Source organism: Pecten maximus, chromosome 10, assembly GCF_902652985.1.
Source record: "Pecten maximus chromosome 10, xPecMax1.1, whole genome shotgun sequence".
NCBI classification, from domain to species: Eukaryota; Metazoa; Mollusca; class Bivalvia; order Pectinida; family Pectinidae; genus Pecten; species Pecten maximus.
This window is the reverse complement of record NC_047024.1, coordinates 29,481,594-29,497,510: the sequence shown is the minus strand read 5'-3', so window position 1 is coordinate 29,497,510 and position 15,917 is coordinate 29,481,594. Positions and strand designations below refer to the sequence as shown.

General features: G+C 35.1%; 1 protein-coding gene across 6 annotated transcripts in view; it reads left to right on the top strand.

Annotated features, from left to right (window-relative positions):
• The window catches only part of LOC117336288 (kinesin-like protein KIF21A), a 133,161-nt gene that overhangs the window by 78,882 nt on the left and 38,362 nt on the right, over positions 1-15,917 (top strand). For 5 of the 6 annotated variants that reach the window (XM_033896774.1, XM_033896773.1, XM_033896771.1 and 2 more), the window contains 6 exons: positions 1,221-1,322; positions 1,805-1,964; positions 2,516-2,561; positions 9,815-9,896; positions 12,034-12,054; positions 15,228-15,457. In XM_033896774.1, the coding sequence (XP_033752665.1) occupies positions 1,221-1,322; positions 1,805-1,964; positions 2,516-2,561; positions 9,815-9,896; positions 12,034-12,054; positions 15,228-15,457 (641 nt within the window). The remainder of the gene's footprint in view (positions 1-1,220; positions 1,323-1,804; positions 1,965-2,515; positions 2,562-9,814; positions 9,897-12,033; positions 12,055-15,227; positions 15,458-15,917) is intronic. The other variant, XM_033896772.1, reaches the window with a different exon arrangement.

Here is a 15,917-nt window from a genome sequence, read left to right as displayed (position 1 = left end):
TCTGGGAACATCACAATGTCAGACTGACATCACACAGATGGAGGAGGCTAAGGTAGGTTCTAGTGGGGAGACATGGGGGCTGACTCTGGGAACATCACAATGTCAGACTGACATCACACAGATGGAGGAGGCCAAGGTAGGTTCTAGTGGGGAGACATGGGGGCTGACTCTGGGAACATCACAATGTCAGACTGACATCACACAGATGGAGGAGGCCAAGGTAGGTTCTAGTGGGGAGACATTGGGGCTGACTCTGGGAACATCACAATGTCAGACTGACATCACACAGATGGAGGAGGCTAAGATAGGTTCTAGTGGGGAGACATGGGGGCTGACTCTGGGAACATCACAATGTCAGATGGACATCATTCAGTTTGAGTAGGCCAAAGTTGGTTCTAGTTAGGGCCACAGCAGTGACATCTGGTGACATCACTGAATGTCGGACCAACATCTTGCAGATGTAGATGGCTAAGGGAGGTTCTAGTGGGAGAGACAGTTCTGACATCTGGGAACATGACAGTGTCAGACTGACATTGTGCAGATGGAGAAAGCAATTGAATGTCCTAAAGGGGGACGACACAGGACTGACATATGAAGATAGATATACATGAGTGAACTTTGAGAAGATGAGTGAGGGATGGGGAACAGTTTCACTCATAAAGAATGATCACCTATGCTTTTAAAGTAAAATGTATTAGGGATAAGTTACCCTGGCCAGGGATATCCCAAGTTTTACCAGTATAACAATTGCATTTCGTCACGTCAACAGTTCTATGACATCACTGCAACAATACAATGATGCCGCGTCGACAATTGAATCATGACATGCCAACATTTCCTTACAATGATGTCCATATAAGATACATAAGAGGGTAAACAGGGTAAAAGAAAAATAATCATTCATCCCCTTGGGGGGGGGGGGGGGGGACTGGGGAATCTCAACCCTCGGGCCAAGCACTCGGTAAGCCTCGTGTTTGGCAACTTAAGAATCTTCCCCTCGGGTTGATATTCCCTTGTGTCATACCCAAGGGGGTGAAAGAGTCTATTACATGTAATATTGGATGGTGCACTTAAGGTAGAAACAAGGCCAGTTCCCTTTAGCTGGACTTGGAATTCATTTTAGTTTCATTTTCTATTTTTCAATCCAACAGTAAGGATTTGAAATCATGACAGGTATATAAATTGTTTTCTGATTGCAATCTACTTTGTATATTTTACAGGAGGAGGGAGAAAATTTAGATATCACGGCCATTATGACCACAGCTAATCTGGAGGAGGGCCGATATCTCCTTGACCACTTCATGCAGATGTCCATCAGTAGGGTAAGTCACTTTAGCTGGACAATTTGTAAGGACACAAAACGAATATACGTCCTTAGTTACAATGTGCCCTGCCATTAAGCTGATACACAAAACACTTGTCACCTCCTCCATATGACTAGTTTCTCAAACACTGTAGTGGAGTTTTATTGCAGGCAAACTTTTGATAATTTTCATTAATGAGATGGATTCATAAGAATAATTGTATGCTTTCAAATCATTTAGCTCATGCAGTTATATATCAATATTATAGAATTTTGTGTTGGTTCTGTAGGATATATTGTAAAAGGGATTCATCTGTTACTGGAAAGGAACATTTGATACCAAATGATACTTCTCATACTGTACACTGTATTATATTACTGTATTATATGTGTGTTAAAGTACAGTATATTACTGTTTAGAACACAGGGAACAGGATTGTTTTTGTTACTATAATGTCACTGAGAGGCCCACCACCTACTAAAGTTTCACTTTTCCTGTAGGGTATGTTACTAGCCCAGAAGGAACATGAGGTACGGGAACTGCAGGCCCAGCTCCACCAGACCGAGCTCAACAATACCCTACAACAGGACCTGCTCAAACACATGATCAATGACCGAGTGGACATTGAAGTGGACAACCTGATGACCAATGGTTTGGACGGTATGTTTGAATAGGGAAAGAGAAATGATAATAACGAAATCAAGCAATTATGATCTTGTGTACCAGTTGTCGAGTTCATCATTTAGACTTTTATTATAGGACTAGGGGTCCACCTTTGTGATGAGGCTATGGATAAGGTCAAAGTTGTGAAGAATATTATTTACAATTTTCTGAATACCATTATTTTTTTTATTTTTTTTTTTTGCAAAAAAATGTACAGACTCTAGCTGACATTGCATTTTCTGTTTCAACCAATCAGGTGTTGTCCTTGATGTGTCGCTAGAAACAATTTTAACGTTTAATCCTATTGTACTCGAAATTCTGTTGTTCAGCATCTTAGCACAGATGAGTTACATGACATCTGCTGTTATACTCTCCTGTGTTTAATTATTATTTGAAGCAAGAGAACACCACTTTTCCCTTTCAGCAATAAATCTCATGGGTACATATTCATGCATTGCATATGGAAGTTTATGGAAATTTTGGTGATAACTGATCGAATAAGACTAAAGATGACAAAATTAAACTATGATATGATCTCTATACCACAGAAATGGACACATCCACAAGCTCTGCTTCCTCGTCACCAGCAGAAAGGTAAGAACTGGTCCATGTTCTCAGCTTAACCCTGGGTTGATAGGAGCTGGAGCTGCCCTGTAGATTAGTACATACAAGTCCCACATCACTTCAACTCTAGTGCTACATTAAAAGTAACAAATTTGGATTTAAACTCCATTGATAAAAAATATGAAACTATGGTTCCAAAGTGTGAGCATACTCTGTGTTATCACAGATTTTTGGCACTTTTTGAACATTGCTTTCTCTGAAATGATAAAAATAGTTTGGAGTCAAAACTACCTTACATATGTAAATAACAAAATCTTGAGTTATGTTGAAAAAGACAGGAAAAAGGTTTTGAAGTGGTGTGCCTGTGTGCTTATGACTTTTGGGGATTCATTTGACAATGCTGCTACTGTTTTTACTAACAAAAGTCAGGAAAGAGCTCTGTTCATATATATAGCTATATAAATGTTCACAATTCCTGTGAGACACTTTGACAAACAAAAACAGACGTATTTGCCATTTATGATACGACTACAATATAGGATAATGTAATGTGAATTTGTGTAATTAGAAAAATAAAGTTTTTGTGACCTTGGCAGGCATCACCATATTAATGAAGTGACATAGCTCTTTCCTGTGTGGTTATTTGCCTTCCAAATCCATGAACAAAAATATTAACAATTGTGGAATGTATGCAGCAGAATCTGTTAATACCAGACAGTAGTGTAATTGTATTTACTAGATATGTAGTTGATACCATTATTTTAGATGACAGGTCTGCTTGTAATGAGGTATATATTGGGCAGGATTAGAGCTAGTCACATCTGCACATTGTTATTTGATTACATCAAGTTTTAGTCTTATTATCCACTAATTAAAAAGTCTGTGAAATATTTAGAATTCAATTAATAAGAAGAATAGTTGTAATGTTTATTATATCTCTACAGGAAATTCTCACAAAGTACTAGACTATTAGCCAAGACTTTATCAGTACTATGCTAGATATCGTGTCTCTTTTGACCAAAATATCACCTGCTTTTTTCTTCAATGAAAATTTCACTTGAAATTATCCAAATTCAACTTGCCTTTGTCCAAGATATATTTGGCCTCAAATTGTGACTTGCTCACACAATGACCCAAGCATAACCTTGACCCTGAGTCACACTCCTAACACTGACCAATATTGTAATGTGAGTAAATTTAAAGTCCTTTTATATCCTGTTGAACATCCTCGAGTCTCATGATGCCTTGAATTATTGACACACATGGCACAAAATGTCATGAATCACGCAAATCCTTGTGCCTTTTAATTTGGAGCTTAAGATACTGTAGATCACAGAAGTAGAGCAAGTGTCACATGACACCATGTGGTTTCAGTCGTGGTCACAACACTGCTTATATTACATGATACACAAATCATGGTTTAATGAAAGTACACATTGGCAGAGTAACATTTTTTTTAGTATTTTCCAGACCAAGAAAATTTACAGTTACACCAGTTTGGGTGTTAGTGCTATAGGATAGAGGAAATTCTATATTGCAAAATGCACAGCTGTTATATTTTCCTAAAACTGTTTTCGTAAACTATTTTCGTATTGTTACTTGCTATTAACAGATTTTTCTGTGACTATCCACCTATGGACTAAGTACATAAATCAGATCACTCATTTCAATTCATTTTACAATTTTGATGTTTCATCAAAATATTTTTTCAATTGATTTTCTAGTGTAATTTTATAGTCCATAGATGGTGTATGACCTTTGAATGATAAATCCTGATGTGGGGTGTTTGCGGAATGATTGTAAAGTTTTCCCTTTGAATCTCGGCTTAAACAGCTTTGATTAAAGAATGTCCCTATGATTGCCTTTGTTTGTTATTGGTAGTCTTTCAGTTTGATTTGCATAATTCCTCCTGAAACGCAGTACTTGGACTCTATAACTTTTGTAAAGAAGTCTCTTTTTGTGTCCTATTCTTTTGTATTATTTATTATTATTTTCATCCTTCAAGCAGTGTTATTTTTCAATTATAGAAAATTTGTATTAGCATAGATATAGGAAAATGGAAATATCTAATTAAAAATGCATAAGAAAATATTCAGCAATTATTAAGTGATAGGCAGTGTTAGTTTCTAGATATAGAGCTGTTTGGTTTTGTTCACTTTCAGATACTAAAACTCTTTGTTATGGATGATAGAATATTTATTAAGATAGTTCACACAAATTTCTTACTTTTTTATATTGAAATAAAATTAAAAGAAAAAGAAATGTTTCTCTTTTTAATAACAGCCCAAAGGAAACTTTTTTTAAGGGAGAAATTGTTTTGATGATTTACTTTCCCACTTTAAAACTTTGAATGAGAGTCAAATTCAATATGGGCAGAATAGACAATTCACATGTGGTAATATGGTATTATTTGTGTGTGTACGTTTAAAAATTCACCAATGGACACATTTAAGAGCAACAGAAGGGAAAGCTTATGATTTTTTTGTAGTGATACAGGGTCCAGAGTAACAGAAGGGGAACCTTATGATTTTCTGTAGTGATACAGGGTCCAGAGTAACAGAAGGGGAACCTTATGATTTTCTGTAGTGATACAGGGTCCAGAGTAACAGAAGGGGAACCTTATGATTTTCTGTAGTGATACAGGGTCCAGAGTAACAGAAGGGGAACCTTATGATTTTCTGTAGTGATACAGGGTCCAGAGTAACAGACGGGGAACCTTATGATTTTCTGTAGTGATACAGGGTCCAGAGTAACAGACGGGGAACCTTATGATTTGCTGTAGTGATACAGGGTCCAGAGTAACAGAAGGGGAACCTTATGATTTTCTGTAGTGATACAGGGTCCAGAGTAACAGACAGGGAACCTTATGATTTCTGTAGTGATACAGGGTCCAGAGTAACAGAAGGGGAACCTTATGATTTTCTGTAGTGATACAGGGTCCAGAGTAACAGAAGGGGAACCTTATGATTTTCTGTAGTGATACAGGGTCCAGAGTAACAGAAGGGGAACCTTATGATTTTCTGTAGTGATACAGGGTCCAGAGTAACAGACAGGGAACCTTATGATTTTCTGTAGTGATACAGGGTCCAGAGTAACAGAAGGGGAACCTTATGATTTTCTGTAGTGATACAGGGTCCAGAGTAACAGACAGGGAACCTTATGATTTTCTGTAGTGATACAGGGTCCAGAGTAACAGACGGGGAACCTTATGATTTTCTGTAGTGATACAGGGTCCAGAGTAACAGAAGGGGAACCTTATGATTTTCTGTAGTGATACAGGGTCCAGAGTAACAGAAGGGGAACCTTATGATTTTCTGTAGTGATACAGGGTCCAGAGTAACAGACAGGGAACCTTATGATTTGCTGTAGTGATACAGGGTCCAGAGTAACAGACGGGGAACCTTATGATTTTCTGTAGTGATACAGGGTCCAGAGTAACAGACGGGGAACCTTATGATTTTCTGTAGTGATACAGGGTCCTGAGTAACAGACAGGGAACCTTATGATTTTCTGTAGTGATACAGGGTCCAGAGTAACAGACGGGGAACCTTATGATTTTCTGTAGTGATACAGGGTCCAGAGTAACAGAAGGGGAACCTAATGATTTTTTGTAGTGATACAGGGTCCAGAGTAACAGACAGGGAACCTTATGATTTTTTTGTAGTGATACAGGGTCCAGAGTAACAGACAGGGAACCTTATGATTTTCTGTAGTGATACAGGGTCCAGAGTAACAGACAGGGAACCTTATGATTTTCTGTAGTGATACAGGGTCCAGAGTAACAGAAGGGGAACCTTATGATTTTCTGTAGTGATACAGGGTCCAGAGTAACAGAAGGGGAACCTTATGATTTTCTGTAGTGATACAGGGTCCAGAGTAACAGAAGGGGAACCTTATGATTTTCTGTAGTGATACAGGGTCCAGAGTAACAGACGGGGAACCTTATGATTTTCTGTAGTGATACAGGGTCCAGAGTAACAGACAGGGAACCTTATGATTTTTTTGTAGTGATACAGGGTCCAGAGTAACAGACAGGGAACCTTATGATTTTCTGTAGTGATACAGGGTCCAGAGTAACAGACAGGGAACCTTATGATTTTCTGTAGTGATACAGGGTCCAGAGTAACAGAAGGGGAACCTTATGATTTTCTGTAGTGATACAGGGTCCAGAGTAACAGAAGGGGAACCTTATGATTTTCTGTAGTGATACAGGGTCCAGAGTAACAGAAGGGGAACCTTATGATTTTCTGTAGTGATACAGGGTCCAGAGTAACAGACGGGGAACCTTATGATTTTCTGTAGTGATACAGGGTCCAGAGTAACAGACGGGGAACCTTATGATTTTCTGTAGTGATACAGGGTCCAGAGTAACAGAAGGGGAACCTAATGATTTTTTGTAGTGATACAGGGTCCAGAGTAACAGACAGGGAACCTTATGATTTTTTTGTAGTGATACAGGGTCCAGAGTAACAGACAGGGAACCTTATGATTTTCTGTAGTGATACAGGGTCCAGAGTAACAGACAGGGAACCTTATGATTTTCTGTAGTGATACAGGGTCCAGAGTAACAGAAGGGGAACCTTATGATTTTCTGTAGTGATACAGGGTCCAGAGTAACAGAAGGGGAACCTTATGATTTTCTGTAGTGATACAGGGTCCAGAGTAACAGAAGGGGAACCTTATGATTTTCTGTAGTGATACAGGGTCCAGAGTAACAGACGGGGAACCTTATGATTTTCTGTAGTGATACAGGGTCCAGAGTAACAGAAGGGGAACCTTATGATTTTCTGTAGTGATACAGGGTCCAGAGTAACAGAAGGGGAACCTTATGATTTTTTTGTAGTGATACAGGGTCCAGAGTAACAGACAGGGGAACCTTATGATTTTCTGTAGTGATACAGGGTCCAGAGTAACAGAAGGGGAACCTTATGATTTTTTTGTAGTGATACAGGGTCCAGAGTAACAGACAGGGAACCTTATGATTTTCTGTAGTGATACAGGGTCCAGAGTAACAGAAGGGGAACCTTATGATTTGCTGTAGTGATACAGGGTCCAGGCACTGCTTTGCTATTGTACTGATGTGATTGGAAGGCAAACTAACAAAAGTCACTGTTGTAACTACCAACCACCTTATCAGTCTGGTGAGAGGATATCGATCATCATTCAAAATTCCAGGGTATGATAGCTACAAGTGTAGATAGAAATTACATGTGTGTTTTGTTCAGAATGACACTGTTTGATGATGGTTGTGTTAGTAGGCAGTTTGGGACAAGAACTGTGTTTTAATACGAGGTAGGAAATCAAGTGTTAAAAAAACAAAAACCAAAGAAATGATGTGAAAAGGGAAGTAACTATGATTTCCTCTTCTCAGATTGTGGTTGTTGATTTAGTTAGAAATTTATATTTTGTTTTCAAACTAACTTAAAACAGTATTTGAAAAAATATAAAGTAGAAAAACAATTGATGTAGTTTTTCTACTAATATGAATGGAGGGAAAATAATGGATGGATTACCATGGTATTTAATTAACCAATGATAACTCGTTTTTTTCTTGTTTTCTACTTATCGCTGCGTGTCCACCATCCATGGCCACAACCACCTCGTAAATAATGGCTGGGTTTGTGTTTCCACTCCTCCTCCTCCTTTGTCTCTCCTTCTCCGTACAGTACTACATGTAGTAGTGACTTTTGTTGCTTTGCTGCGGCAGTGCTCGTGTGTTTCATACTGTTGGAGCTCTTCTGGGTCTGAAAGTACATAATAGTGGGTACGTCAGCGTTATTATTTCAACCGTATTTACCCACTATATATTGTACAATATTTATGTATTTTTTATTATACTTTTTTAATTCCATTACATTTTTTGGTACATTATTGATATATTTTGTTCGTGATTACTGTTTTTGATTTCAGTGTTTGTTTGAACATTAGATTACACTGTAGTATTTTGAATAGCTTCTACTAGTTTTAATATGTCATTCCGGCATATGTTAGGTTGCAAAATTATGTGTTAGAATTTTGATTTTAACAATTTAGAAATCTGGAATGAGACAATGCTGCTTTATTTGTGAATCCTTGCTGATTACTAGTACATGTGATATGTTGTGGCCGTGCTGTAAATAAAGCCAGATTGTGAGAATGGGGTATACAAGCCATCATCAATCCACCAAACTATGTCCAGTCCACTGACAATTATTTCATTATTTGATCATCTTCATCCTTCATCGAACGAGACAAATAAGAGAGATTTTTAACTGTTGTTGGCATGTATCAAAACTTAGTAATGACAATAGAATAGATTTACGTGTACCTATAAATGTGTTATGCCAAAACAATTAGAATTGTATTGAGATCTTCCCCAAAACTCGCATTAAGGTTTATGAAATTGCACTTTATTAATGGGTGATTGATATTATGCACTTCATACATGAGTTGAATGAAAGTAGCAATGGAAAGAACATTTTTTGAGAGCAATTATGGGTGTATATTTTGGGTTCTTTTCACTGTATGTATTAATGGACTGTTGTTTCTCATCACACTAACCAAGTTCTTGTGGGGAAAAGGTAGGCACTGTTCTGTTACAATCTTTTAATGTTAACTTCACATTGTTGGTGACAGTCTGGTTTTATTTTTCTGCTTTACATGGTGTAATTAAACTTACATTTCAGAGTACACAGGGTGCTTAAATCAATGGTCTATAATGCTGTCATTTCCATTCTGACAAAGTCATAGATATTTTTTTTTTAAATCCATAAATGTGGTTTTCAAATTGACACTCTGCATATATATATAAAAAAAAAATTCTTTGGAAATGAGTGTTTATCTTGAAAAAAAATGATAAATTTCTGTTCTGGAGGTAAACTTGTTCTTGTTTTTTCAGCCCAACAAATTAAATTACTCTGTCTAGTTTATCTTTGGTATGTTCACAAGACCTTTGTTATTGCAAGGTCGTAACACCTGGAACAAACAAGCAATCTCCAGATTTCAAGAATTAGTGTTAAGCTATGAACATTTTGACATTGATTTCTCAAATATGCTGCATGGGTTTCTTTAGAGAGAAATCAATAGAAATCTATTTTTGAAAAACAATGTCAAAATTTCATTTTCTTTTTTTCTTTTTGTTTTGTTTTATTTATGATTTTGCATGATGAGATTCTGACTTAGCTTCATTTGAGTTTTCTTTTTCCTTTCCTTTTTATGTTCTGTTTGGCACCTTTTTGTGGTTGTGCTGTGTTTTCATTGGTGGATCTTTGGCTGTGACTCCGCCCATTTCTTTTGATGGACAGCATGTTTGAAAGTCAGGTACCACCCCAGCCTGCCCAGCTTCCCCCAGGGATGACACTTGGTGATTTGGGCAAAAGAGACAAGGTATTTAGCTATTTTTTTTTTGTTAATTTCTTGTTTTGGCAGAAGCTGGGTATTCCAGTGACATTAACTTTCATTTCAGGGATGGGAACAGAATAGTCTCATGTTAATTATGTTGTCCGTTTGCTTCTATAATGATTTCTTAATTTGACCAGCCTAATATGGTGTCTTAGAGGTCAAAGGTTAAGGATATTGCTGACTTTCGACACTTGCACAAATTGTTATAATATTATTTTTTCGGAGATCAAAACAAACAAAAAAAAAGAAAGAAAAAATTAATTGTGAAAAAGTAAGAAATCTTAAGTTGTAAACTGAAATTTTCTCAAATTTTGAAGAAAAAAAGAAGTTTGAATTAATGATTTTCTGTTTTAAAAGTGACAATAGAACATAGAATTAAACTAATGAAGTAATGTAAAGGATTGAAAGTTATTTAACCACTTCAGAGTTTATAAAATTGTTGTAACTTTTGTGAAAGTGTCAAGGTCACAATGTATAGCCTACATACAGCTGTAAGTCCATGTTTGTACCCCCCTCTCTATAGGAACTTAAGGAAATTGGAGAGAGCATTTATGAAGATGTTTTTTCCACCTCCACCCATGTATTACGAGTGTGAGCTACAGGTATTTACCGTACCCTGTGACTGTTGTATGTGTGCTCAGCCTCAGTTTTCTCTGTAATCACCTGTGTTTTTCAGTGTGTCCTGCTTTCCTTTTACATGTATGTTCAAAATTACTTTCCAAAATAAAAGGCTATGTCATGGAGAAAAGCTGTTGTTTTTCATGCTTACAAAAGGTTCATACAGATTTAAAAAAAGAAAAAAAAAAAAATAGGATTAAATGTAATGAAAAATATCAGACAAGCATAGTTTCAAGATGGCTTTAAATCCATCTCATGTAATTGATACATCAATCTTTCATTTATTTATAGCATTGCGTCAATCTGTTTCATAATTGAAAAAAGAAAAGAAGAAAAAAAGAATAAACCAGTATTAGAAATTCGTATAACAAAATGTGTCTATTGATTTGTAAATAATAGTATTTTATTTAAATATCTAGAAACTTATTCCTAAAATACTGTTTTATTGCATGGATGATACATCTTCTTTTTAAAGAGGACAAAAAACAGAATATCAAAAATGAGTCATAAAATAATATAAATTTATTGAGAGTCTAACTATAACTTAAACACCAGATCAATGCATGGTTGATGTAGTGCATGCTACAGTCACTGCACATCTTTCTTTTGTAAAAAAAGCACCTTAAATATATTAATGATGTTTGGCAGTTTAGATCTATTATATAATGGTAGTGAATGTTAGACTTAATGCTTGTGTTATAAAGATACCATTATGTGAGGCAATCAATCATAAAAATGTTATTCTCTAAATATAATGTTGAGAAAAAGAATAATGATAAGAGTTATCTCCCTTGATCTATTTTTGATGGACTATTCAATTGTAATTCAGAATTACTCTACTGTAGATATTAATCATAATGCCAAAACAAGGATGTATTAGCCAAAGGATTAGTGATTGTGTTCAATGTTCATTGTTGCTGGTATATATGTTGTCAGTGTCCAGTGTCCATTCCTGCTAAAATGATGGAATTGTATGAAGTTTTTAAGAAATCTTTATTGAGCTACTGCTTCATGAGGTTACTAGTATTCTCCAATATATAGAAACTGGTCCATAAATTCACTTACCTACTGAAACATGTTAAACTCTAAACTTCTAAGACTAAACATGGAATTATGGGTAATATAATTGTACAAATAGCTCCAGTTGTAAGTTGACTGGTTCTGGTTTAGACTTGTGTATGATAAATAAATTATCGCTCAAATTCTGGCATTGGAAACTTCAAGAAACATAACTAAAATAAATTTATAGATATTGTTTATACCACAAAAGAGATTTGTCACTTTTCATTAAATTTTATTTGTCAGTCTGTTGCTGAAAATTGAAAGAAATAAAGTATTTAATAAGAAAAGATCATACCAGAATCTGCCATAATCTTTCATATCCCCCCCCCCCCCCCCCCCCCCCCCCCTCCCCTCTATATTGTAACCTGTATATGAAGTGCCCCCTGTATACTGTGTGTCATTAACATCGGCAGTAAATGAATTACGACTATTTACACTGTAGGAATTTCGTAGGTCATTACCGGTAAGTATATAGCATTATGTATGCATAACACTACGCTATAGACTTTTTAATATGAAATGTAGATATGTGTCCCAGAGTCTGTCTACACACACTCCTTTTCTGTTATCCCTTCATTTGAAATTTACACTTTCAATACTGATGAGATATTGAATTAAATTCATGTTTATTTCGTAGAATGTAAAATTAGCAACTACTGTTGTGGAATCAGCAAAATAGTAGAATTAAGATGGCATGTAAAATTAAATTGTTTCATTGCAAAAAAAAAAAGAAAAAGAAAGTCACTTTTTTCTTAGATCTTACATAATGAAAGTGGTAGTTAAAAATCCAGACGTGATTCTAACTTTCTCGTAATCCGTTTCAAAAGCCCCAAAATTAATGGAAACCTGGAATGAGATGCTACATCTTCATTAAAACAACTAAAATAAGATGAAAAACATCCCTCTGGTAATGAACTGAACTACTTACACAAGGATAAGGAAAAAAAAAAAACGCAATTGTTAAGAAACCCAACTATATAAAGCGAATTCTATATTGATCTGAAATCCTCTTGTGTGATGGAAACTAGCCAGTCTGTGAAAATAAGTTGGATAGTAAGATATATAAATAGATAACCAAAAAAGATAGAATTTACAAAAGATATTTGAATATCAGTTTTGTGAAACAAAAACCAATTGAAGACTTTGATGATCTTTCCACATTTGAAATTCAGGTTTGAACCCATAGAGGTGGAACATATAGATTGTGTATGTCTTGCCCTAATGGTCTAGCATTAGCTATCATTGAATCCCAATTAACATTTCCTTGTCTGTAACAGTTGTTTAAAGTATTGTGATCTCTCTATTACCCCAGTACTGTTAACTGCCTTCTTCATTGAAACATTCCTTTTTAACAGCATAGACTCCTACCTAAATTGCCCTCCTAGTAATTAACATGGGACACATATCTACATATTACTTACAAGTTATTACACCTACAATACTGTTTATATTCTCTTTATATATTTGCATTGTTGAAATGTATACTTTTTTATAGAAACTGCCTACAATTATAGAGAATGCCATATTTATCGCAATAACCAATATAAAACAAGCTACATATCCACTGTTCCATGAAGATTTGTTTTCATCATCTTATGCTATTAGATTATCTCCCTTGAAGATCTCAAGTAAATAAGAATTTGCATGTCTTCTGACAAAATGTGTGTGTATATATATATGCCTTGTGACAATTTTTGTGTCATTTTTTATCACAGTTAGAACATTTTGTATTTGCTAAATACATGTATAAATTATTATTTGATATCTATTTACATTTTTTTTTATTTGCTGTCAAAGTCAGAGATGAGTTATGCCCCTTTGATGAGAAGATAATCAAATATCAGTTGTTCCAGACATGAAATTATGGAAGGGCAAAAATAGATAATTTACTTTGAACTTTCAGCTGCATGCATGTCAACGCTTGAGGATTCGAAGCAAGAGCACAAGTTCTGCTCAAGTAAAGTACATTGGTGTATCGTTGTCAGGAGATGGTGCTAACCCTTGTTTTCATATCACAGGCTTAAACTTATTGATCTTAATTTTGAATTGAAGGATTTGATAATAAAGTTGTTTTTCCCAGATCTGATATTTAATGTTATGCTGTTGTGTTTTTGAGAAATTAAATGTACCTTTTGAGTGATTGATTTCTTCTTTTGAAAATATATAATTTCATAATACTGTTTTGGCAAAAATAACCAGTGGTTTGTTATCTGCATAATATTTTCGCCGCAAATTTGGTTTGATGATTGAAGAAAATTATTGGGCAATATATTTGTGTTAGTCTCTACAAGGATACACTCATATGCATTTATCAGTATGTTGTAATGACAGAAAGATATGAGATTATGTTCTAATCAAGATCACCATTATTATATATAACCGTCACCATGGCAATGAGAGGTTGGGGATGCTGCTGATGGCTGAACATATATAATGTATATATATATATTGTTATATGTGTAAGACAAACCTTATTTATATAACATTTATGATGTTTAACGTCTATTTAAACCTTGTATGAATGCTCAGATATCTGATAAATAAAAAATAATTATTATATTCTTATGTATAATGCTAACTAATTACGATATATATCAGATGGAATTAATTCATTCTTAGGTGAAATTTTACATGTATCTACAAGTTCATCATATTTGAGATTAAATCCATGCAGTTGGATAAATCATGATTAATCTTCCCAATTGAATTACATAATGTTTATCCCATATCCCATAATTATACTGTCTATGACAAAAAAGGTTTACTCTTTGGTCTAAATGAATGATTTCAGTGATAAGTTGAGACATAACAGACATAAATATTCTGAAGTTACTGGATAGAAGCTTCAAAATTTTATTTTATTGGGGGAAAAGAAAGAAAAAATAGTGTAGGCTTGGATTTGTGAAACACTGTATTGGTAGGATTATGGGATAAATAATCATATATGCCATGAAATAATTAAGTTGCATTATTAATTTGTTTCAATAATTCAGTATTCTAACATATGCCCACTTTTGCCATGTCATTCAATATTAATATTGAAAATTCAATTATAAGCTTTTTAATATATCAGTATAGTCATTTACTTCTAAAAGTACTTGACCAAGATTTCTCAGAATCATTAATAATTTCTTTTTGAGCATGTCTACAGCTTTTTCATTAGGTTACAAAATTATGTTAAAATACATTTGTTTTCAGGTCTCTTCTAATCTGTATTTTAGTAGCAAGCAAAACATTTTGAAAGTTCAAACAAAAATTCAACCAGCTTGAAAGATCATTTTTACAATCATTTTAATTCTAATTAACAGGTTACTATGGATTTTTATTGAACAGTTTATTTTATACAGGCATGAAGTATGTACACCATGTTGTGTTTATATATTCATTGTAATATTCCTAATGCTGAATCTGTTGATTACAATGGGACTTGAATAAGTCTACATATACATTGGAAACTTGTTGTTTCGGACCAATTTTAGCATAGTATAATAACCAATTTAAAATTGCAAATAAAGTAGAATTGCTGTCCAGGCCATGAACTTCCCTGAAACATTGATGTTAAGATAAACAAGGTTCCTCTTTGTATTATTGTTGAGGAGAAGATGGAAGTGACTTCACGTGTTTTGGTCATTATAGGCTCGCAGACGGACGGCCACGCCGGACGAACTGCTATACGCAGATGCCCAGGCGTTGGATGTAAAGCCACCTCTGCACACCCTGCCGGAAACTCCAGAGGAGGAACGACTTGCCATGAATGATTATACGGGGAAAATACCACCCGAGGTCTTTAATGGGGCAGAAAGCCAAACGCTGATGCCCCCTCCCAGACAGTTACCGATCAAGGTTGCCTCCTCCAGTCTACCACGGTAAATTCTTGCTGATATTTAAGTGTTTGATCTAAAGTTTATACAAAATAGTGTCATTGTATACATTACATCAGAATGCTCACTCCTTCCACAGGAAATTATATGTGACAGCTTATGGACATTGTATTTAAAATCAGGCATTTGTCTTTGAGTACTAAATTAATGTTATATCTAATGTCCAACTATGTGTTCCTACTGCAGATATCTGTATATAACTTTTGTTCCCTCCCACCCTACATATCATAATATAAATGATACCCCCTACCCCACATATCGTATATAAATGATATTATCCCCTACCCCACATATCATATATAAATGATGTTATCCCCTACCCCACATATCATATATAAATGATGTTATCCCCTACCCCACATATCATATATAAATGATGTTATCCCCTACCCCACATATCATATATAAATGATGTTATCCCCTACCCTACAGGGGTCGACATTAA